The 25,548-nt window shown below is 37.3% G+C and overlaps 1 protein-coding gene across 11 annotated transcripts in view; it reads left to right on the top strand.

The window, feature by feature from the left end:
- The window catches only part of LOC127072813 (neurobeachin), a 195,799-nt gene that overhangs the window by 119,632 nt on the left and 50,619 nt on the right, over window positions 1-25,548 (top strand). For 9 of the 11 annotated variants that reach the window (XM_051013551.1, XM_051013548.1, XM_051013549.1 and 6 more), the window contains 10 exons: window positions 813-1,184; window positions 2,691-2,821; window positions 4,683-4,793; window positions 6,300-6,507; window positions 6,845-7,183; window positions 7,680-7,806; window positions 7,909-8,017; window positions 8,125-8,300; window positions 8,457-8,731; window positions 8,897-9,033. In XM_051013551.1, the coding sequence (XP_050869508.1) occupies window positions 813-1,184; window positions 2,691-2,821; window positions 4,683-4,793; window positions 6,300-6,507; window positions 6,845-7,183; window positions 7,680-7,806; window positions 7,909-8,017; window positions 8,125-8,300; window positions 8,457-8,731; window positions 8,897-9,033 (1,985 nt within the window). The remainder of the gene's footprint in view (window positions 1-812; window positions 1,185-2,690; window positions 2,822-4,682; window positions 4,794-6,299; window positions 6,508-6,844; window positions 7,184-7,679; window positions 7,807-7,908; window positions 8,018-8,124; window positions 8,301-8,456; window positions 8,732-8,896; window positions 9,034-25,548) is intronic. The other 2 variants (XM_051013553.1, XM_051013554.1) reach the window with 2 other exon arrangements.

Below are 25,548 nucleotides of genomic sequence, written 5' to 3' on the forward strand. Positions count from 1 at the left end.
ATGTTCTTGCACCTTCTTCTCTATTGTTTATATACCATATATTTATTTTTTAATTTCGTTGGCAGCTAACATTCGATTACAAAATGGACAATGTTTTGTTTTCCAAGATTCCGACGATATAGAATTCTAAGATTAGAAGGAATAGAAATCGTTTGTCCATCGTTAGATTTTTATAGTTAGGCGTTCGTATATTTTATTTTTCATAGGCTTGGATTATATAAAACAGAATCGTGATATGGATACGCGGCCGCAACTATTATTATTTATCTCCACAAATTATGTCACTTTTTTCAGCTATACTTACATGTAATCTTACAATACGTGACCAATTGTATGCACATAGATCAAGACACAGAAGAAGATATTCGTTTGAAACGTCTTCCTGGTAATAATCAATTAAAATCCTGTGTTGATCACAACATACTAACATTCTTAAACGATTAGTCCGTAACGCAATCCTGAGTTTCCTGATTTCTTCTTACTCTTTCCTTTGATTTCACTCTATCCGATAGGGAAAAAACAAGAAAAGAACAAAAAACAAGAAAACAAAAAAAAAACAAAAAACAAAGAAATTAAACAACAAAAAAGAGAACGGAAAAAAAGCAAACAATAAAACAATACAAAAATGAACGAATGGAAAATGATCTTTCGGAAAGAAAGACGTGATCGAGAGACAAAAAATGAAAGAAAAAACGTGATAAGGGAATTATGAGAAAAAATAAAAATAAAAAAAATAAAAAAAGAAATAGGAAGATCAAAATCGCGATGTTGGTAAAGGAATTGGTTAAAAAAACATAATTCTCCCCCCCCAGGAGATGGGAATGGTGGTGGAGGAGGTCGGCCCCTGTTTCCACAGTGGTCTCACCACGTGTACCCACAGTTCCTCCCGGGATCTCACCCTAACGCCAATGCGAATGCCAATGCCAATGCCAACCATCACATCAGCCAGCACCACCACCAGCACCCGCTACCGGCTGCCAGGCACTCTAATCGCCAGCCACCCTCCAGCTATTATCTCCCGAATCACCACAACAACCATTACAACCATCACCCGAACAACCATAATTATCATCGACACCATCATTACCATCATCACAATAACAACAACCATCACCATACGCTTCAAAAGCATATAGATCAGCCCCGAAATCTCTGTCATAGAAACTCCGCTGTCGGTCTGCAAGGTAATCTCGATTGCTCGAACGCTCTTCTTCTTCTTCTTTATTATTATTATTATCATTATTATTATTATTATTATTATTATTACTATTATTATAATTATTATTATTTCGCTCCTTTGTGGAATGCCCTTTATTATTTTTCTTTTTCTTCGATAAGAGTTTTCGTTGTTATCGTCGCTTATTGCTCGCAAGCACAACGCTGTTCATTAATGAGTTCGAACACTACCTTATTTCTCCTCGATAGATATTGTCTTTGGGTTAACCCTTTTGTGAGATTATTACCTCTTTAGTTTCGTTCGATTTAGTTTGGATCGATTGGAAACAATTTGAGATCCTCTGCACGATTAGTCTCGTTAACATTTTAGATGATTAACTTTTCTTTTGCGTAGGACAGAGTTGTTAATGCGTGATTATTTCCGGAAAGTTTTATTCGAGCAAGATCGGCCGATGCTTCTTAAGTTTCTAGAGATTAGGAACGTTGTTGTATTTTTGTATTGTTTGAGATATTATGTTTGGAGCTACACTGTATGTTGTTTAAACGTTTTACCAATTCCTTATTCCAATGTTTTCCTTTTATAAGTACACGAAAAAACTTATACCCAAATAAACATATACCCCATACTTTCCGAATGATTTTTTGTCGCATGATAATTGTTCGCTTACAGAACCACAAGATACAATTGTCAAGCACGTTCGATAAAGCACCAGGACATATATTGCACGACGTTGAAAGTTCACTACGGTGCACAATATATATATATATGATATATCTATCTATATATATATATATATATATATATATATATATATATATTTGATATATAAGAAAGCATCGGACAAACAATTAGAATGTTAAAAACCAAAGCATTTAGGTGAGAATTTTAGTAAATGAATCGTCTCCTGGATATTTCTGGAAACAAAGTTCGTTGCACTATGCATAATTATGTAGTTGTATTTTTTTCATCGCAAAAAAAAAACAAGAAAATATATATATATAGAAAAGAATGTATCAGCAGCATGAGTCACAGTTTTGTTTATGCTTATCGGAATGATGAAAAATTAATGTTGATAACGAGAGTCATAAAAAAAAAGAAAAGTAAAAAAAAAATGAAAAGAAAAAAATTATTCTAGTTTTTGTTACGCAATAGCTTGAAAATTTGTTACAATTTGATCGTATAAATTCTTTTGACAATTAGTTTTGTTCAAAACCTGCACCATGCGCATCGTTCTCTTCGTTGATTTAGTTCGATCGACGTGTAACGAATAAGAATTCTAATTAATTATTTATCAGAAAATAAAATCCACGAAATGGCTATAAATATCGATTTAATTTCAAAAATAATTTGCAATGATGGAAAAAATTTTTCTTTATCCTTTTACTCCTTTTCTTTTTTCGTTGAACGTCGATCATACGAATCTCGATGTCAAATAAGCTTTGCAAAGAGAGATTCGGCTAATTGATTTATCGAATCGATCATCGATCTTAATATTCGTGAATCGTATTTTCAGGAAGCGCAGGCATGATAAGCCAGTCCGGTTCTCAGGACGACGGTGAATACGAAGTTATTATAGTGGACGAAAATAATTCCTCCATCTTGGCCGACCACGACGTTACGTCGTCCGGTCCACCATCGACCAAGGTAAGTCTGTTATCAACTTTTTCAACATCGATTTTTTATGTAAAAAAAAAAAGAAAAAAGAGGAAAAGGAAAAATACAAGAAAAAATAGTCATCGTAAGATTCGATCAAAAATTCGTGTACGTGTATTGGGAACAATTAAAATTTGGAAGGTCTCTCAGGTAAAGATCTTATGAAATCTCTTTTATAAATAATTTTCATTATTTCCTTGTTAACAGTTTTAATATATTTTATCGCTAATAATGTGAATAATATTAGAATCGATTAATAAATTACCTATTATCGTTCGAAAAGAAAAAAGAAAAGAAACGATAGATCTTCGTGAGTTATAATCGATTTTATTCGAAACTGCATGTTTCCCCTTTTTGATGGAATTATATGAATGTATTATTTAATACGGCCTTTTACGTTCATATTTTATTAGTAAAAAATTATGAAATTTAATTAACTACATCCGTGTGATTATAATTCAAAATTCTTCGTTGTTATTTCTATATATTTTCTAACCTTTGTGTTGCATAAATTTTTTTTAAATATGAAAATTCTATAAGAAAAGAAAACCTGGCACTTTCTCAAAAAGGCACGATACTTGGTGCATTCGCTGTAAATAATGCGACGTTAGTCCAATGCACAGTTAGCTTTGCATTAATTTTCGTCACTATTAAAAATTTTTTCGCGATAAAATAATTTTTTCTATAGTCAAAATTTTTTAATATTCAAATTCAAACGATACGTAATAAAGGAAATATACATATTCATAGGCAACATATTCATACACAATACAATTTACAGAACAATTCAATTAGCGTATGTAGAAAAATATTCTATAGGCATTTATAAAATTATTTAAATCATAGTTGTTGATTGAAATTTCAAATTCTTTAGAAAGTAGATTACGTAACTTGATAAATGTAGATTGAATTAATGTAGTTATACAGTTCCTAATTTCTACATAAAATATTTTAACAATTAATATACATGAATTTATTGCAGTAAGACTCATCGATATTTAATTACAATAATTAATTAATATAACTAGTCGAACGTCGGTGTAGACTTTAAAGCAAACATAAAAACACATATGCACACTTAGCAGCACTACGTTTCTATAAATACGTCAAAAGGATCCTTTGAGATGGACCACAAAAATTTTATTTAGTTGATTATTATAATAATATTTATAATTTAAGACGAATACAAAAGAGTGTTTGAAAAATATGCCGGATAGTGAAAACAATAAAAATTAATTTCGAACCGGACGATTTTTTTTTGACACAAGACAACGTCATTCTCGTCAAAAAATAATATACAGTTTCCTACTTACTCGATTTCAAAAGTAAATCAAATCGTATCTTAAGGAACCTTTAAGTATGTTCGATGTGTACGGCATGTTTCGTTGAAACAATTGATTGGGTGTTTAGCACTGACCTAAGTAGTGTCATCGTAATCACTCAAAAATTCTTTAGTTTATCGTAACACCGTAGCATGTAAAAGGATAGTTATCACGACTCTCCCGCTATCCCCTATTATCTATTTTCCCTTATCGAAATAAATAATTTGATAATATCGCAAAAGATCGAATTTCCATGTGCTCGCACTTTTGACATATGTCTTTTACTATATATATATATATAAACACCTATATATCTATGTAGTTTCAGATACCTATGTATCTGTAGTTCCATTCAAAAAAGACTCTCCTTTCTTTTCTTTTCTTTTTCTTTCCTTTTCTGTTCTTTTTCTCTTTTTTTTTTTTGTTGATTTATCCTTTCGAAGCATGCGAAGTGACTGTACTCTGTAATTTTTCTCATCGTTAACTTCCTCTGCTTGCATTGCTATGCGTACTAACTACTGGTTCTGAAGGGAGGTCACAGTGGTGTACCTCGACCACGGACAATTCTCGAGGATTACACCTCGTCAGAACCAACGCTTGGCTCTTCTACGAGGTCCGAACCACTGCCACGAAATCTTCAGGTAAAGCTATCAAATCAGAGACTACCAGTGCAAAGGATGAAAATACTTGAAAGGGAAGAGAAACGATGTGCGAGTTCGCACATATATTCCTCTATCTCCCTCTCTCTTCCTCTCTCTTCCTCTTTCTCTCTGTCTCTCTCTTTCGTTCCTTCTTTCTCTCCATCTATCTACCTTTTTATCTTTTTCGCTTTTTTCCTCTCTCTCTCTCTCTCCCTCCCTCCCTCCCTCTTCCTCTTTGTCTCTCTCACCCTCTTTCATTTATTTCTATTCTATTCTATTTCTATTCTAACTATTATGTCTAACTTAATTCCTTATCATTAATTCTTCGGAAAAATTTTTTAAAGCACCGAAATAGTTTTGCAGCATTTATACGTCACGAAGGATTATTAATTTGCGTGTAAAAGTCAAAAAGACAGATATCGCATCGTATAAACGAACACCCAGTTGACGGGAAGACGCAAAATTCTCTATTTTGGCTAATATATCTATTTACCTTTTTATTATTCTATTAATCAAATATTTTAAAAGCTTCATTCGAAAGACGAATGTTTCGCCATGATAGAAAACGTCTGCATTCTATATTACCATACCACATGTATTTTAATAGCACATATGTATATATATATGTATATATATATATATATATATATATATATATATATATATATATATATATACATACATATCTACGTCTTACTGATTTCGTAATGAAATCATCATGTGTGTATATAATATATGCTATTAATTTCCCTTATTTAAATATAATATATACTCTGGGTAGTATGATTACATTTTTTTTCTGTCGAAGCTTGAAAGTGAAAGAGGCTTGATTTTTTTCTTTGAACACATATATATACTACTATATATTATTATATTAGATGATTGCGTCTTGGCAATGTATTGACAATATTGCATGTCACAGCAACTACGTAGCACGGGAGAATTGTTACTTGTTTTTTTTTCTTTTTTTTTTGACAAGAAAATCTGGAGATACGTAACTACGTTATACTATGTTCGTAAATAGTAATTTTATATATATATATATATATATATATATATATATATATTATATATCATGAGTAAATGAAAAAGTTGATGTGTTTAAGAGAACGTAGGTTATCAATTAAAGTCGTTAGTTTGAAATAAGAATAAGTAGTACTTTAATCGATTAGTATTAGTAGCAGTAGTAAATATTCCCGATTTAATAAACACATTTTATCTCACACAAATAAAAAATTTATACCGTAAAAAACAAACGTAAAAAAACATCAAATACATCTTCGAAATTTTTTTCGATCATTAAAACGTCAAGTAATAATAATAATAATTATAATTATTATTATTATCATCTAGAAATTCTCGCGCCAAGTTAGATTTGTGATCTTTGATCCAATCGTAAATCGACGTAAGAACATTTATCGTCGACAGAATCGAAGATTCTCCGATTAATTTGGTTAATATAAGAAACAACGAAGTTCATCGAAAAATATTCGACTTTCCTCTTAGAGCAACGACTCTAGCGAAGAGGCTGTTCATCGTAGCAACATCACCGCTGATCCAAGTCCATCGGAAGTGACGACGGATAACGAGAACAAGCATAATTCATCGGAGGAAGCTTGGACCGACGTGAATTTGAACGAGGATGGCGATACGGTGCCCATATCGAATCCTCGAGAGGATCCTCGAAATATTCATAACATCGCCCATTCTCGTGGTAAGATAATCGATCATTTTGTTATTATATTTTTTTTATTTATATCTTTTATCCAACAAAATTCTACATTTTGCATTGATTTATTGCAAGATAGATGAAATAGATCTGAATAATAAGTTCTATCTAAATTTTTATTTGCATATTTTTTGATTCCATATAACATTATTTGTAAATGATGATGATGATGATGATGATGATGATGATGATGATGATAATAATAATAATAATAATAATAATAATAATAACAATAATATGGAAATAGTGATTATATATATTATATATGTATGTACCATTTTGATCTTCCTTTCAAACGATTTCTTTGTTTGTCCAAATTCAGGTGATATTCAGAATAGCGAAGGTAACGTTCTGGAACAAGAGATAGTAGGTAATGCGGAACGCGGAGAGAAACCCGCAGCAGAAATTTCCGTGGTTCGTGTACCGGATAGACTCGTTGTAAATGCGGCATCGCCGAGACCGGATGATCTACCGATCAAAGGATTGGTCGATCATCTCCCTGTGCCAACACCGTCAAGAGAGGCTTCGCTTACACAAAAGTTAGAAATGGCGCTTGGTTCTGTTTGTCCTCTTCTTCGAGAAATCATGGTCGACTTTGCGCCTTTTCTTTCGAAAACGCTAGTCGGATCGCACGGACAAGAACTATTAATGGAAGGGAAAGGTACGAGTTTGCAATTAATTAATTTAGAACGGTACTTGACGATGATCATTTTTCATTACGTCGTATAAATTGTTTTTTTACTTTCTCCGTTGTTGTTTCTATCTAATAATTAACGAGAGTAATAACGAAACGTCATTTATCATTTGCAGTTACTGTATTTTCTCGTAGAAACTTTTTATAATCTAGAAAAAAAGAAAAAAGAAAGAAAGAAAGAAAGAAAGAAAGAAATATTCCGATATGTAGTGACGAAAACTTTTCGTTGTTGAAGCGACGATCATCATTAGTATTCACTATGATCGCACGAAGCCTCGATATTCGCGCAACGTCGCGTACGATCGTCGTGTCACATTCTCGATGGACGTTTATTTTTTCCGTCATTCCAGAACGATAAATCGAACAGCGCTTGTAAATCACCTCTTTTCCTTTCTCCATCTCTTTCAAATCGTATTCTCCCTTGTTTTCGCACTTTAACAGTTTCTCTTTTTCATTTGAACAGGCTTGACCACGTTTAAGAACAGCAATTCCGTGGTAGAACTGGTGATGCTGTTATGTTCTCAGGAATGGCAGAATTCTTTACAAAAATATGCTGGTCTTGCCTTCATCGAGCTCATCAACGAGGGCAGGTAAAGAGATTAAGAAAAAAAAAAAGCAAGAAAATAAAAAACTAATAAAACAAAAAATAATGGATTATCCTAACATATTCATTTCGTCGATTTCTTACACAGATTATTGTCCCACGCGATGAAGGATCACATAGTAAGAGTCGCGAACGAGGCAGAATTTATTTTGAATCGTATGAGAGCAGACGACGTATTGAAACATGCCGACTTTGAGGTAATCGTATGAAAAATGAAATAGAAACATATTAATCGTTCTTATGATATTATGACGAGAGTCATCGCAGCTCGTAATGTTTAATAACGATGTATTAATGATTATAGTCTCAGTGCGCTCAAACGTTGCTAGATCGACGAGAAGAGGAAAGAATGTGCGATCATTTGATCACAGCAGCACGAAGGCGAGATAACGTGATCGCCAGTAGATTGCTTGAAAAAGTTCGTAACATTTTATCGAACAAACATGGCGCCTGGGGTTATATGGATCCAATGGCTGCAAAGTAAGTGGCTCTTTTATTGGATTTGTAAGTAAATAAAAAAAAAAAAGAAGAAAAGAGAGAGAAAGAGAGAAAGAAAGAGAAAGAAGAACTACAATTAAAGAAGTTTTTATTTTTAAATCTTTCCTTCGATTTTTAAATCTTTCGTTCGTCGTACAGGCTGGCCGAATATTGGAAGCTAGATGCTTGGGAGGATGATGCACGTAGACGTAAGCGTTTCGTGCACAATCCACTAGGCTCGAGCCATCCCGAAGCTACGCTGAAGGCAGCCCTTGAACACGGTGCACCCGAGGATGCGATACTTCAAGCGCGCGAAGAGTTTCACGCGCATCTCGCAGCCTCGCGTGCACATCAGCAACAATTGCAGTCGGCGGATCTAATGGACGATAGTGAACTTCTCTCAGACGACAGAGATCTCGATAACGACTTAACAGGTTTCTATTCATTATTTCGCTTGCTTATTTCTTTATCGAACGTTTTAGTTTACTTTTTTTTTTTCTTTTTCCTTTTTCCAAGTTGAAGAAAACGACATTAAATATACGTTCGCCTTGAATTAACGATGAAACATCAAATAGAAAATTATTCTCATTTATTTTTAGGTCCGGTGAATATCAGTACGAAAGGAAAATTAATCGCACCGGGTATAGTCGCACCTGGGATTATTTCGGTGACGTCGACGGAATTATATTTCGAGGTAGACGAGGAGGACGTGGAATTTAAGAAAATCGACAGCGAGGTAGGGTACTTTTAATTGTTCAAAAAAAGAAATTATCAATTATTCTTTATCAATTAGATAGATTACTGTATCAAATTTCTGAATGTTCAACATATTTTAGACTTTACGGTCGCATACTCTCTCATCAGAGATAATCGGAAGATTTTTAAATTAATAAGACATTTATTCGCGTGACGATCATAGCTGAAAGGTTCTCAACGTATGCACGATATTACGTCGTTCGGCCGCAGGGTTTACATATCATTTGCGAACAGTACGTATAAACCAACGGAACGTAAATTTAACGACTTTCACGAGTTAGTATCACGTTTAGGTTGGTCTCGTTTGGTTTTATCTTGACCAACGGCGACACTAACCACATGCGTTTTACATCGTGACATATGGTTCACGTAATCTCGATAGTTAATTACTTGGCTTCTCTCCTCTCTCTCTCTCTCTCTCTCCCTCTCTTTCTTTCTCTCTTTCTAACATTTAGATTAGCACTTCTATATAAGATGTATTTGGCGCAACCTGCTGCCTTGGTAGAGTTATCTTCTTGAAATATGAGCTTGGCGTTCTTTCGAAACGATAACCTAGCGTTAGCGAACGTGGACACGAACGAAAGCGAACCTTCTTATTTCTTTCTTTCTTTTTTCCTTTTTATTTTTTTCTTGATTTTATTTATATTTGCAATGCCCGAAGGAATACAATGGCCGTTTCGCCGATAGATTTTCCTCGTTCCGTATCGTCGAGCCTTTCAGAAATTGAATCGTAAATGCGAAAACCGGTTCGTCCACGAAGGGGCGAGCATTAGCGTACAACGAGTCGTTCGACAGTAGAGCGGTTCTCCTCTTTGGTGTCTTCGATACGAGACTTCATCACCGATACTCCTCTCTCGTTATCCTTTATTATTTTTTCCAAATTCTTCGAAGGTCCTTTGAATCATACATGTTTTATAAAATTCGTTCATTATCATTCCATTAACTCATCCTCGATTCGCGAGGCCAGTCTCACATCGCGTTTATATTAATATCCTGGAAAGGCACCTTGCCTTTCTACCAGGAAGTTGACCGAGCTTGGACCGAAAGGAACCGCAAGAATCCGCGTTTGGTTCCGCGTCGAAGAAGGTAAGATTATTGAGGTTGTGGATGTCGCGAGGGTCGGAGGGTAAAGGTAAGAAAGCGAAAAGTGATTTACGAAGGCATTTATCTTGCGAAGTGTCCTTTTAACCAAGGAGAGAACATCGAAAGACGTAGAGTCGAACATCGAAACATCGTAGAGTGGTAATCGTAGAGTGAGCACGCGTATTCGTCCTTCCTCACCGCGTGACGTGGAATCGCTTTCGTGGGAAAGCGATGGTAGCCGAGGCCACGAGGAAGAATATTAATCATGCCAGGTAGCTAAGAATTTGAATAAACGGGATCCATAAGCGATGAGACGTGGCGAAAGCTTCCATGGCAGACAGTCTATCTCTATCTTTTTCTCTCTCTCTCTCTTTTTCTCTTTCTCTCTTTCTCTGTGTTTGGTATCTCGTTGACTATTATAATTGGTTTTCATTGGAATTGATTTGGACGTGTGTCCATGCTTATGATTCGTGGGGGTGGTCACTTTGATAGAGAATAGTGGCGAGAAGATCGGATGGATGGATAGGTATAGAATGAAAGAGAGAAAGAAAGAAAGAAAGAGAAAGAAAGAGAGAGAGAGAGAGAGAGAGAGAGTCAGAGTCTTGGAGATCAGGAACGAGATCCAAGAAGGACTGGAAGAAGCGGAGGTACGATTATCATATATCGGTCGTAGATCTCGCGTTTGTATAACTAGGGAATAAAACAAACAGAGGAGGGCCCCATGGGGTCGGCCGATCTTCAGGGTCGGCAATTATGAGCCCCCCGCGGGCTCCGGTATCTACCTACCCATTCTCTCTCTCTCTTTCTCTCTCTCCTCTTCGTATCTTTTCTCTGCGCCTTCTTCACTCTTTCTCTCTTCTCTTTTCTTCCATAACACGTTTACCGAGCATTATCAGTGGCATAGACCAGACTAGCTTCTCTGGAATGCACAAAATTACTGTTCTTGCACCTTCCACCATCGTCGAGAGGACAGTGCAATGACTCGTAAAGTCTCATACTTATATCTCTCATACATACGTTGTTTTTCTAGAGATTCGAAAAATCTTTCGAGGGAAAAATATCTCTGATGCTTATACTCTCTGTTGCTTTGTCTTACATCTTCATCTCATTTTATTTCTCCCTTTCTCTCTCTTTCTTTCTGATCTCACGTAGGCTCCAGCAAACTATTCCGAGCCACCTGTCGTCTTTGATATTCACATGAAAGAGAAAGAATGGCGAGTGGAGACGCGAGTGGTCGCTCGAGTCGGGTTCTCTTAATTGGAATCCTTTTTAAAGGAGGAACGCCGAGAGACCGCACCTGGAAGCGGTATCAGAGGAAAAGAGAGAGAGAGAGAGAGAGACGAAAGAAAAAAAGAGAGAGAAAGAGAGAGACGAAAGAGAAGAAAGAAAGAGAGAAAGAGAAAGAGAGAGAGAGAGAGACTAGTCGTTCACGATCGAGACACACTCATTAGTCGAGGATGTCCCGAGGGTAGGCGGGAGGCTTCGTCGAATTCGTAGGCGATGGATCACTCGATAGTCGAGTCGAGACTTAAGCGATCGTAATGCGCGGCTCTCGGAGAAAAGGATGCACCGATAGAAAAAGAAAGAGAGGGAAAGAGAAAGAGAGAAAGAAAGAAAGAAAGACAGAAAGAAAGATAGAGAGAAAGTGGCCCCGGGGAGAGGATCGCATATCGGTGGGCAACAAACGCCGCCCTTCACTCTTCTCCCTTTTATATCGGTACACCTTCTTTTTCCTTCCTCCCGCGCGTGAGCACTCGCCCGTGCCTGGCCGATCGTGTCGATTCCCTTTCCCTCCTTCTTGCTCCTTTTTCTCTCCTTCCTCCTTCCTTCTTCCTCCTTTTATAATGGGCCTGGGCAAACGTATTTATCGTGATTTATCGTTTACACGGACCTCCTCTTTCTTTCTTTCCTTGTCTATCCTTTCTCTTCGATGCCGTATCCTTGTCCTTTTCTATCTCTCTTTATATACGTCGTACATTACGGACAAAGAGAAAAAGAGATAGAGAAAGAGAGAAAGAGAGAGAGAGAGAGAGAGAGAGAGAGCACACACCGTGCGATTACGTCGAGAACGCCGAGAGTGAATTATCGATAGTCCGCGGAGAGCATTAATATCTAAAACAAATAATGACCACCGTCTCCCGGGGTTTTGAGACTTTCGATCGAACCCTTTTTGTCCCGCCTCGATGAAAGGGAGCGCCCTTTTCGTCTTCTTTTTCCGTCTCCTTTTCTCTCTCTCTCTCTCTCTCTCTCTCTCTCTCTCTCTCTCTCTCTCTCTCTCTCTTCCTCTATCTTTCTTTCTTTCTTTTCATTTTCTTCTTCCATCTTCTTCATTTTTGCTTCGAAGCGAGAAGAAGTTCGGCCATTTGCTTTTCGCACCATCGATCCGAGTAATCAATCCTTTCACGCGTCACTCGAGGTTTTTGTATTTCGAAGAACCATCTCAGAAGGTCCCTTGAAAGACTATTGCCTTTTGTTTTTGATTGACATAGTTCTGATGGCGTATTCTTTGCCGACATTTTTAATTTGGATTTTTTTTGAAAACCAATTAGTTTAGAATTAGGACGTTCGTGTAGTCGTATATATTATCGGTATAATGAAATTTTTTCCCAAATTTTAGAAAAATCTTAATCAGCTACAAGGTAATATTTAATATTAATCAGGAATGATCTCTCGACTTTTTCCTATTAATTATAATTTTTTCTTTTTTTCTTGATCTTTTCTTATTGTTAGTTAAACTTTACACGATCTTTCAGAACGGAAACTGGTACGAAATAAAAGTGAACCGTCTCCATTCAACCCGATACACGCGCTCGCAATCAAACGTATATTCAACGTAAAAGAAATTCTTACCGTCGTGTTTATTCACATTTTCACGCGGCATCGAGGCGAAGTCACGATTCTCATTTTGCATAACGCAGCAGGCTGTAATTATAAGTGTTTCATTACACACGCAAGATTCTCGTCGCTCGATCCCATAACACGGAATATTTTTCGGTTCGACTTACGACCGTTCCGTTTTACTTAATCCGACGTTTTCTCTGACTAATAATAATTTCGCTACTCGCCAAGTTTTCACCAAGTTTTAACGATAACGTTAATTCAAAATTTATACGATTTACATAATACAATTCAATAAAACAAATCGTGTGTGTATATATATGTATATATAAATGTTCGTGTAGATATATACCGTTTTAGTCAGCATGCACAACAAATATTTACAGAAGTCCAAAAATCTTTAGAAATATTCTTCTAATACTTATTAGTCAGTACGTGTCACGGGAGTATCGCCGCGGGATACTCTGACTTTAAAGGAGTTACGAATAAGGAGTTACGATAGAATTAGAATCAGGTAGTAAGAGGGAGAGAAATCAACCGGCTAGGCAGGTGGCCTGATTTAATTTTTCTTCTTTTTTTCTTTCTTTTTCTCTTCTTTTCCTTTTTTTCAAACATCAAACCTCATTGGCAAATAAGAAGAACATTCTTGTCGATGATTATAATCTACTCATTAAAATAAGAATATTCTTTATCGAACTAAATCATTACCATCAATTTTTCTCCCATAATCGTCATGTAATTATTCCCTCAAACTTTCCATCGACATATTTATTATTAATTTATTTGAAAAAAAGAAAAAATATAAACAGGATATTCTTCGTTTTTCTTTTCTCTAAGACGTTGATCCCGCGCGCGCGCGCGCGTTGGTCGGCTTCTTGGTGAAAATTATTACCTTCTTGCGTCGTGAACGTAGGTGCATAAGAGAATCGAAGAGGTTTGAAAGCGGAGAACGATCGAAAATACAAATTCTTATTCCGCGAAGCTTCGTACGCGTCTTTCGATATCGATGAAACGAGAGGTAGAAGGGCGGAGAAAGGGACGATGCCTTTGCCTGTACCTGTGCCTGTGCCTATACCTATGCCTGTGCCTGAGTCTGAGCCTGAGCCTGAGCAAAGCCTAAAGGCACACTCTCTTCGCTGCCCACGCGTGGCATTCAGATATTCCTCGCAGACATCTTCGGGGATGTCTTCGTATTTTCATCGAAAGTCTTAAATTACCGTTCTACGAGGCTCGCCAGCCACGCTAACGGACACCCTTGTGTCTCGATACTCGACCGACTTCCACTCGATGTTCCAGATTACGATCTCCGCTGACTCCGAGAAAAGTTATCGACGATAAAGAGAAGTCGATCTGATAAAAGAACTCCTGCCGGAGTTCGTCGGGACTGACGACGTCGATTTGATTCCAGTAGTCGCAAATTTTTCGATCGTTCGATTTGATAGTTGCGATTTCTTGAATGAAGGTGGTAGATTGTTTTCTTTTCTTCTCTCTTTTCCTTTGTTGCGTGAAATTTATCATTTAACGGAGTATCTAAATTCGGCTGGTTAGATCGATACGAGTTTTTTCGAAGACGATTCTCGCTCGTCGGACCGTATCTCGGATGTAAAGTGTATAGACACGTTTCTTTTATTTTTGAGGATATATATGTTTCATAGAAAAATTGTATATGATAAAATTATTTTATCATTTACGATTTAATTTCAATCATCATCGAAAAGACAAGTAAGAAGACAGACAGAGAGAGAGAGAGAGAGAGAGAGAGAGAGACATGGAGACATATATATTTAATGATATGAAATAGTCTACTAACTAAGATGTTTAAGAGAAATGAAAGGAGGATGCTAGCTAGTTCGAATGCCAAGCGGCTCCGGTTTCTTATCCGATGCATATGTATGAAAGTCGCGTGATGTATCGCGAGCGAGAATATAATAATGCGACTGTAATTATTCCTTAGCACAACGGCGCGGCAACGCATTAGCTTGGCAGCGACGATAGTCTTAAATACAGTCATCGTGGATGCGCTCGGTCGTACTTTTCGTTCCATTATTCCTAACGCGTTATCTCGAAGATCTTGCGAATGCAAACGCACCTCGATAAATAACGAACGCCATCGGCCTAGCGCATAGCCAACAGCTGTCCGGCTGTCGTTGGCCTCTACGACTTACGAACACTCTTGCTTCTTGCCCGTCGATAATTCCTTCTCCTTTACTCAATCTTCAAGGCTACCGTCTCGTCTTACCAATTTATTATAATTTTTTCTCGCGACAGGAAACTTTAACGAACTCGTGCGATTACGAATATTCAATTACGAGTAACCGTCGTGTCGAATTCAATTTTCAAGAATTTTATTTAAATTTAGATTTCAAAAAATACATACATATATATATTTTTTTCTGTGTGTATGTATTTATTATAATTTTTATCGACGTTAAAAAAAATTGAGATTATTCCAGTTGATCGTGGGTATACGGGTAGAAAAACATACGAGCAACGTGCAGACATTTAATCGTTCGATGCATCCCAGAGTGCAGAGTGTTTTAGCTTCTCGACATTGTGGTAGCTCGAGAGCGAAGGTTCGGCTGCACGAAAAGGGGAAGGCAGTTTACTTTAGCAAACATCCATCAATTCGTGGGCTGGACACCGGGCCAGAAGGTATGAGCTACGAGCCAAAAAGAAACGCTACGAATTTGTCGAGAGAGAAAGAAGGATAAAGAGAGAAGAAGAGAGGGGGCGGGTTTTCGTTCTCAACGAGGCAGGGTAATCACTGCTATTAGCGCGGACATTACTCCGGTGGTCCGCCAATCTCCCTAGCACTCCATCATATCGGTACCTCGGGATTCTTAGGTCGTCGGAGAAAATGGGACCCGTTATGGACCCGAAATGCTCCGTTCGCTAAAGCTTTGCTCCTACCGGCTCGTTCGTCATCACGAACTCGGCTAATCGCGACGACGTAACTGACATGACGTGTGAGTAATAGAGTAGGAGGATACATGGTATATATATTCTGCAACATTTTTCCACGACTCTTTATTCATTCTTTTTTTCTCTGTTGTTTTTGTTTTTTTTTATCCCTTTATCATATAGAAGTTATTATGAGAAAGGATCGGGATAAAAAGTATAAGTTGCAATTTCAATTTTTATATGGTTCAAAGTGATGCTAGACTCATTGTTAACCGGTTAAAAATCAATAGGATAATAAAATCAAATATCATCGCTTTCAATAAACGTTTAATTTTGTCTATAATAACAACGATTCGCCATGGCGTTGGAATGATCAATATCAATTTTACGTTTGAATAAGTCATTGATTCGATCTCGACGACATCGGTCGTTGATCTACGCCAACTAACTATACCAACAAAACGATTGGACTGGCAAGTTCGACGACCGTTCTAGGCGTGATCAGCGATTATCTTCGAAGAAGCCGATGATGGATATCGTGAGTAACTGTTTCCGTGCCAGATCAGCACTGTCAGCGAGCTCAGGTAGACTTATCGGCTACCGCTTAACAGCAGAAAAATCGGATGAGTCAGAATTGGATTTAACGATCGGATGAATTGTTTTCTAGAGAAAGGAAAAAAATAAAGAGAAAAGAAACAAGAAGGAAGAAAAAGAAAAAGGGAAAGAAAAAAAGAAAAAATCTCTTGATCATCTTCGCGACGCGTCAAAGAGAATAAAAATCATTTTGTGAGCGGTGGCGCCACGAATTCACTTTCCCACCTTTCATCAAGGCAGCTTCGGTGTTTGTGAGAAACACGAAAGGAGCAAGATGAAAGAGGATGAAGAGTAAAGAGATGAAAAGGAGAAAGAAAGAGAGAGAGAGAATATATACTCAAAAGCGTAGAAAGATAGAGAAAGAGAGAAGGGTCTTAGTCGTCGGATAGGCGGGGCCGAGTTGGATCCGATTCGGAGTGTGACGGATGGCGCCCACCTGTGGATTCATTCACTAATCTGCTCGCTAAGCAAACAGCCCGAACACACCCCGTCATTATCGCTGACGGCGTAAGTAGCGCCTGATCTCGTCCATACCCAATATTTATAAGATCTCTCCTTTTCCCGCAACCCCCTTGATCGCTTCTTAGCCCTCTCCCACTTCTACTTCAACCTCCCACCTATTTCCTTCTCCATCGTCGTCCTTCTTTCTTCTTTCTCCTTCTTCTTCTCCTTCTTTTTCTCCTTCGTCTTCTTCTTCTTCTTCTTCTTCTTCTTCTTCTTCTTCTTCTATCTTTCTTTCGTTATTTCATTTTTTGTTTCTTTGTTTTTTTTTTCTTTCTTTCTTTCTTTCTTCTCCGTCACCCTTTCAACGCATTGATTTTTCGACCATACAGAGGCACCCATCTTTCTATCCTCTTTCATCCCTCTTCCTTCTTTTTCCCTCTATACGATCCTCGTATAGTCGACCGTAATTAACCTTCATGCCGATATCGTTAGCACGTCCCACCTTTTTGGGCGCGCGTGCCATCTGGACGTATGCTTGAAACGTGCCCTTCCTTCTTGATCCCTTTGACATGACACGGAATTGGAGTTGTTTAACCTTGACAACCCGCTAAAATAACACAGAATAAAAAATCCCATTCCTTTTTTCACTTTACCAATGTACTGTTCTATTCATTAGAATCGATCACTTTCAAGAAAGTTTTATATCTCGTGAATATTATTAGATACGCCAATGGACGACTTAATTAACTCGTGAAATTGATCCGTAATTATCGACCGTAATGGGATAAATACCATGAAAATTATCCGTCCGTTCGAAATGTAAATAGAATAAAGTAAATATTCTCATTGGTGCGATTATTAATTAGGATCATTTTCCTCGTTCTCGGTTGTATTTAATATGAAGCGAGGTAACGAAAGGATCGCATTAAAGAATATGCATAAGAGGAAGGAGATAAGAGAAATTTCACCTCTGCCTTGCCCCCTAATCACCCGTTCTCGCCTTTTCTATCATTAATCATGATCGCGTGCGTAACTCTCTCTTTCTCTCTTTCTCTCTCTTTTTTAAAGGCCCTCGGGTAGTGCTTTTTCAATCCGTCGCGAAATGGCTGCGACTACGAGGACGACGAATCGATTAATATTAATGAATCCTTCGCGATAGGCGAGCGCGCAAATCATGCGTCCCGAAGATAACGCCAAGAGAACGTATATTTTCTGCGATAACGTGCTTGCACGCGGACTTATGAATAAAGTGTGTTGTGTAAATATATGTATATATACATACACGTACGCACACATATAGCCACAAGCGATGGAACATAATTCTATGCTGCAAAATCTACGGGGGCACACGAACTCGTCCCAGACACGAGCCTCGTAAAGTTTCCGCAGGTTCTTCATCGATGCTGGTTTATGTAATCGATAGTCGTGAAATAGGAGATGGGTGATGGTGTAATTAGAACGTGAGTTTTACTTTCTAAATTTATTCGACAATATGACGTAAGAAATAATATTTAGAAAAGTCATCTCAAAATAAATCGAACGATTAGAAAATTGTTATCGTATTAATATGATAATAAAATTTATTTCGATCGAGAACTCGTTTTGATATTATTTAATAATATATAAAGAGAACTTACATATTTAATATATATTCGATGTGTGCAGGGAATGTTTTTACTATCAAATAATAACGTAAACTAAGAAAGTAGTTATCAATTAAAATGTTCCCTCGACGACTAAAATTCTCGTCGTAGAATGAGAAGGTTTATTGACTCATTAATCATTTTCTACTCGATAACTCGTTGTGGAGTGGGCGCGTCAGCTGTCCCATGTGATTTTCATTCACGGCATACACGCTTGTTCGTCCATTCGTATGCGCAAGGAGATGAAAATTTTTTTTACAAAAGAGGGAAAAGAGTGAGAAAAAGAAAATAGAAAAGATGATAAAGAAAAAATAGAAAAAACGGAAAGGAAAAAAAAGGATATAAAGAAGAACAAGAGAGAAACGAAAAAATAAAAGAGAAGGAAAGAAAATACATGGATGATGGCAGGTATCGCAAAGAGAAAGAAAGAAAGAGATGGGACGAACGGATAGTCAAGAAATGGGAATGTTACCCGAACATCGGGAGAGAGAGAGAGAGAGAGAGAGAGAGAGAGAGAGAGAGAAGGAGAAGCACAAGGAGAAAAGGAGGGAACGAACGAGCGATCGAGCTGGTAGTTAAAACTATAGGCATCCCCATAATTTAGCGATTATTTTGACAAGGGTATGATCTCTTGACAGTTTGTTGGCCTTATGGCTACGCTCTGAAATATAGCTATTTAAATAGGCACTTAGAAGTTCCGCAAGGAATACATACTCTAGACTCGAGAGTAGACTCGTGATTAGACGACGCGGTTAGGTGACCGTTTCTTTAACCACGAGACATGTAGCTGTGAATGAAATAAAGTATGCAGAATGGTTGAGATAGGTGAACGATATAGATGAACGTCTTTTAGACTAGTGAAATTTCAAGAATTTTTATGACGTTGTTTACAGAAGAAAAAAAACATACAAGAAAGAAAAAACTAAAAGGGAAAAAAAAAGAAAAAGGAAACAACTACCTATACGAATGGGGAGTGAAAACACGACACGCTAAACAATTAGAGTTCATTGCGTGCGCGTAACGAGCGATCTCGCGTGACACGCTAACGGCGATGTTGTAGAGAACCGAGCAACGAGATGGAAATTGTTGTAATTAAACACTTACTAGCACACCGCGAACATATTACTCGTCATCGGCCTTACAGAAATGACGGTAAATTGGCGTACTTTATAAAAAAGATTTCTCTAAACGCGGGCTTTTTTGAGAATAAAAAGGAAGAAAAAGAATATAAAGAGAAGAAGAAAGAAGAAGAAGAAGAAGAAGAAGAAGGATGGTAAACGGATCGAGGAAACGATCCGGTTTTACGACAGGTTACCAAGTCGCTCTTGAAACGAATTAATCTGCGTACCGCCTTTGTATTATATCATGGATTATAGGTACGCGAAAGAAATGAATCTTTTTTCCAATTTGGATCATGTATTTTACTGGCTACTGGCATTAATCGAAGACTCCAGAGAAAGAAGGGTGGACGTATCACGGAGTCTCGATTAACGATCTCGATACTATATCCCTACGATTAATTCTCGTTAGGTGTTCTATAATTTACGATTGGATATTCTCCACCGGTCTTCTATAAAGCACATGCCTGATATCGAGTGTTCGGGCTACGAATGAACATCGTAGATAGTTTGGAATATTCTTTGTAAGAATAAGAGGACGATCTTTTTTCTTTCTCGCGAAAAGAACATCGAAAAGCGAATAGTCAAGTTTATTGGGAAGGAAACGATATATTCTTAGATGCAAAACGGAGCTTAGTGCAAAACTGTGTAAACTCGAGGTCCAAAATTTTTGTTGGATTTTTCAGAGATCGGTTTTCTACGAGTGTAGGTTCGGTATCTTTCTCTTTCTCTTTCTTTTTCTTTTTCTCTTTCTCACTGACCTGACGGCAACGATTATCCGGTTGTTAGGTGGCCCCCATCGAAATCGGTAGAAGGAGGCGTAGGTTTCAGTCACGGTTTCGAGCTTACTATTCGAGCCTAACAACGGGTTAGACGGCCAATTACTTTTTCGGATAAACGGATACGTTGATTCGACTTGACAAATATTTACCGTAACTGCTCCGACGTATTTCCATCTTTCTCTCTATCCTTACCACTAGTCTTTCTAACTCTTAACGCGTTGAACCTTTATGCATACGCGTCCGATCGCATTTGTTCTTTCATTTGCTAACCCATGAATGTATAATTAATTTCTTAGGTAATGCGTGTCAAAGAGATTAGATTAACGCATAGTGCAACGGTATTTTTAATCCATTAACTGTGGAAGAATATATGGAACGTGTACAAAGTCCGATGGTCGCTCGAATCCATAACGATTTCGCAACTTGGAAATTGCGATCGATTTCTGTCGATCTTTTTTTAAATCTTTCATCACGATCGTACAAAGAAATATCTCCGATCGTCTTCGATCGACGCACCGACTTTTCTTTTACTTCCTTTTTTCTTTTTTTCTTTCTTTTTTGTTCCTTTTCTATTTTTTTTTCTTTTTTCTCTTTTTTTCCTTTTTTTTATCCGAAGATTCCCTTTACGTGAATTTTTATGCAAGAGAATGGATAAGGCGCATCCGTGAATATACAAATACTTCCTTCGCGAAGCAAACCTCTCTCTCTCTCTCTCTGTCTCTCTCTCTCTCTCTCTCTCTCTTTCTCTTCGCAAAGAAGGGAGGTCCGCCCGCGGCTGGAGGCGCGACGTAGCTTGAGTTATGGCGCAGGTTAATTATACAAAACATTCAATTATACCTCTCCCCTCCTGCCGACCCTTCTTCGTCTCTTTCCTCTCCTCGAACGCACACGCTGCTCATCTCGATAAAAGAGAGAAAGAGGGAGAGGGCTACTCGCAAAAATAAAATCAGACGCGATCGAATCCGATCTCGTTCTTCTTCCATCTCTTTCTCTCTCTCTCTCTCTTTCTTCATTCTTCCTTCTTCTCTTACCTTCTCGCGTTTTTTTTCTTTTTTTCATTTAACGTTCCTTTTTCTAGTGGGTTTGTTTGTTCCTCCAAGTTGTTGACGATGCTTTACGATGTTTCGTAAGATACATGGTATAGGACGTTGCTTTATGACAAGTTCGATTACCACGTAAAGCAAATGTCGTTTCAAGAGCGAGAGATCGTATCCTCGACATACTTCTTAATTATAGAGTATATAGAGTCCGATCTGAAAAAGATGACGCGAGGCTAACGAGTCTACTTACATACTTACTTACTTACTTACTTACTTACTTACTTGCTTGCTTGCTTAGTTGTTCCTTATTAGACCAAGTGCGAATTAAAATCGATGCACTGAGATCGCTTTGTTCGAGCAAATCCTCTTACAGCTGCGTTTGATTCGGACTTATTGTTTACGATTACGTCAAAGGAATTGAAAAATGCGGGTCCGTTCGTTCTTGAAAAATTAATGATCAAATATTATCGATCCAACGATTTATTGATTATCGAAAAAATATCTGCTAGTTGTATCGCTTTATAAGAAATTAATATAACCAGAATTATGCTGGTGTGTATATAACACGATTATGCTATTAATACTTTTGCGAAATATGCGGGTCAGAAGTCTGTTTATTATGTAGATATATCACGCGATTTATTTTGCTTAGTTCGTACGATATCGTTTGATCATATTAGCTAACTTCTCGTCGATTTCAAAGGTATCCAATAACTTTTAGAATAGGACAACGTTTGTAAATAATATCACTGATGGAAGGTTAAAGTCTTATAGTTTTTTTAAACTTCTCATCTTCGAGACCGATCTCACGAAGGGAAGAGCCCTTTCCTTGTCCTTCTCTCATGTTGTCCGAATGATCCAGCGTGTCGGCGGTCATGTCGCACCGGTGAAACTTACCGATCGGTCCTATCCTGAAAGGTACCATTTGTCACGAGTCTCGAAGGTCTCTCGAGATGTCTTAAAACAAAAAGTAAAAAAGACCCGAAAATATTTCTTTATGGTGAAGAAGAAGATAAAAAAGAAAAGTAGAACCAACAGCCGAAAATCTAGTTCATATTTTCCCGTGAGAGAATGAACGATTAGATGCAAATTTAACAAGATTAGAAATCAATTTCATTTCTGTGATTATAAAACAATAAGTTCCTTCTTTCTTTCTTTCTTCCTTTTTTTATTTTATCAGGATATTTTTCACTGATATGAAGATAAAACTTTGAATCCATACGAAGAATAATTAAAACATTTCTACGTTTTGTTTTTAATTAATTAATAATATTTTCGAGTGATACCTTTAGGTGTATTTGAATTACCGAAAGTATAGAACGACGTTAAAAGAGTTGGAAATTGAATATTAAAATACTTGAAAGAGATCTTTAAAAAGAAAGAATTACGTAGGAAGATGTAGAGAGAGAGAGAAAAAAAGAGAGAGAGAGAGAGAGAGAGAGAGAAGGTGCCGGACGTCGGCAAGGCTGAACGTCGTGGGAGCACCTTACGAAGAAGGTGTTCCTTGGTCCAATGGGAGGGTGGAGCAAGAGGGGGATCATAACGCAGAGATTTTACGCGCCGGCGCCGGCATCGAGCATCGGCGCCGGCGCCCCCCGCGGCCTCAGACGCCGCAACCATAATGCCGAAGGGCCAACCATACCAGCAAACCTTACCGACGAATTATCTCTTTAGGACTATCGCGATCTTCTTCCTCTTTCTTTCTTTTTGTGTGTGTGTTTTTTTTTTCTTTTCTCCTAAATACTCCCTTAAATTCTTTTTGCAATTTCTTTTTTATTCACATGTATTTTTCAATTCGTTCAATAATCTCTCTAATACAGTTTCGTAAATCGATTCAATTGGAAATTATTTAAATAATTTTTGAAGAAAATATTGTTTTAAAACAAATTATTGAAAAATTGATCTATGTTTGTTGGTAATTTGATGGTTACGTCATAGATACCATTTGAAAATCGTACACACGATTGATCCATATATCATTGAAAATTCACTTTCAAACGACCTTTCGTTTAGAAAGCATTCAATATCTTCTTAGAAGCTCTCTCACGGCAATTGCCATCGAAGCAATCGCAATCCCAGAAGATATTTATTTTCTCTCGATCGTGTACGACTCACATTACATCTAACGAGGCAATACTTTGTAACGAAATCACAACCGAGAGATTTCTCCGCTTGAAAAAAAATTATCTTTACATAGAAGGTTTTATCAAATAGTTGGCAATTATCAGAACTTAATCCGAAGACGATAAAGTTGAACCGTTATCGTACATAGTAAATAAAATTCGATGAACGTTTAAGAAATGAATTGTGATCTTTAAAGTGAAACATTAAAGCTTGTGATTACTGTATATCGCTTTAATGACATAAAACGAGCTCGTTATAAAATCCACTTCGGTCGTTCCATTTATGAAAAATAGAAAAAAAAACGTATTATATAAAACGTAATGTCAGGTTTCATAAAAGATTGATTACGAGAAAGTTAATAACGATAATAACGAATAATTATTCGTCTAGTTCGTAATACGTACGTAGAAAATATATGTATATCCGAGAGTTATTCATCTTAGAAAACGTTAAGAAGGTGAGAAGGTGAGATTAAAGAAAAAAATAATGATCGTCACTTACGCGCTTTCTTTCTAACAGCTGATCGAGAAATCAAGAAGAATCGGTTTGGCGACTCAATGAGTTATCCAGTTTGATTACGTTCATGAGATCGATCGAGCGTCTATAAAGGTCGCGTAGAATCTCATTTCGGAACGATCTCACGTCCGATCGTTAATTACTACGGTTATTAATCCTAACCGCGGGATATATCATCGTATATAGCCAGCCCGAGTTTTCTTCTTCGACGAACCGGTTGATTTATTCTCAGACCTTGAACCACGATGGAAAGCGAAGACGAGACTACGATAAGTTTGGTCGTTGTTGCCGTGACTACTAGCTGATATTCCGAATCTATATTATCCTCTGTGACCGTACTTTTCAATTTCAGCTTTAAAAAATTCGTATTAATGAAGAATAATATTAAGACACGTCTGACTCAAACTCGATACGCACAGTGATAATTAAACGTATATGTAATTCAAATTAAATTTAATCGCCATGAATATAACGAGAAGCGGATACATAATACATTTAATATTTTTAAAGATGAAATCGAATATAAAGATCGAAAGAGAAATAAAGAAATGTTCCTTAGCTCGTAACCATCTCGAATTTCCTTCTCACCTCCAGCAACGAAGATGAAACCTAAGCTCTACCGTATTCCTGAGACACCGTAAAAATGATATACCGATGCCCTTCGAACATGATCCTCTATGGTTTCGATCCACGGGATACGACGTTTCGTCTTCCATCCTCCGTATCGAGAAACTCTGTCTTACTATTCATTGTTTTATACGAGCTATAAAGATGTCAAGCAATTAAAAGATTCGGTTGATTCGGCATAACGTGGGCGAGCGACTCTTTCTCTTTCTTTCTTTTTCTATCCCTATCCCTATCTTACTTTCTCTTGACAGTGGGTGGATAAAATCGGGTGGTTGTTGGGTGGGTGGATAATCGAAAACAAAATTCTCGTATGTGGTGCCCACGTTTACTGGCCTACGTTTACCCGAAGTGGACACCTGACATTGTATCGCCGTTGTCCTACAAAAGGCGTCTCTTACGACCAACGATCGTAAATGTCCACGTTCAGGCTGCATTGCTGCGTCGTGATATACACTGAGCTGTATATTACGCAAGTAAATGCGCGACGATCTCACCAAGTGGTTTGAGGTTAAACAGCCACCGTCTCGTCTTTTTCCCTTTGATATTGCCCATTTTATTTTTTCTTTTTCTTTTTTCTTTTTTCCGTTCAACTAGATATTAGGTACTAGGATCATAATCCATGCGTAGATTCTTTTTATACGTATTGTTTACTTTTTACGATTTATTTCATCGATTTTTTCATCGAAGATCGTCTATCAGAAAATACGTTTGAGGAAACTTATAAATAAACGTAATCGTCGAGTCTTTCGTTTAAAAAAGAGAAAGAAGAACAAGAAGAAATAAAA

This window comes from Vespula vulgaris, chromosome 2 (genome assembly GCF_905475345.1).
Source record: "Vespula vulgaris chromosome 2, iyVesVulg1.1, whole genome shotgun sequence".
NCBI classification, from domain to species: Eukaryota; Metazoa; Arthropoda; class Insecta; order Hymenoptera; family Vespidae; genus Vespula; species Vespula vulgaris.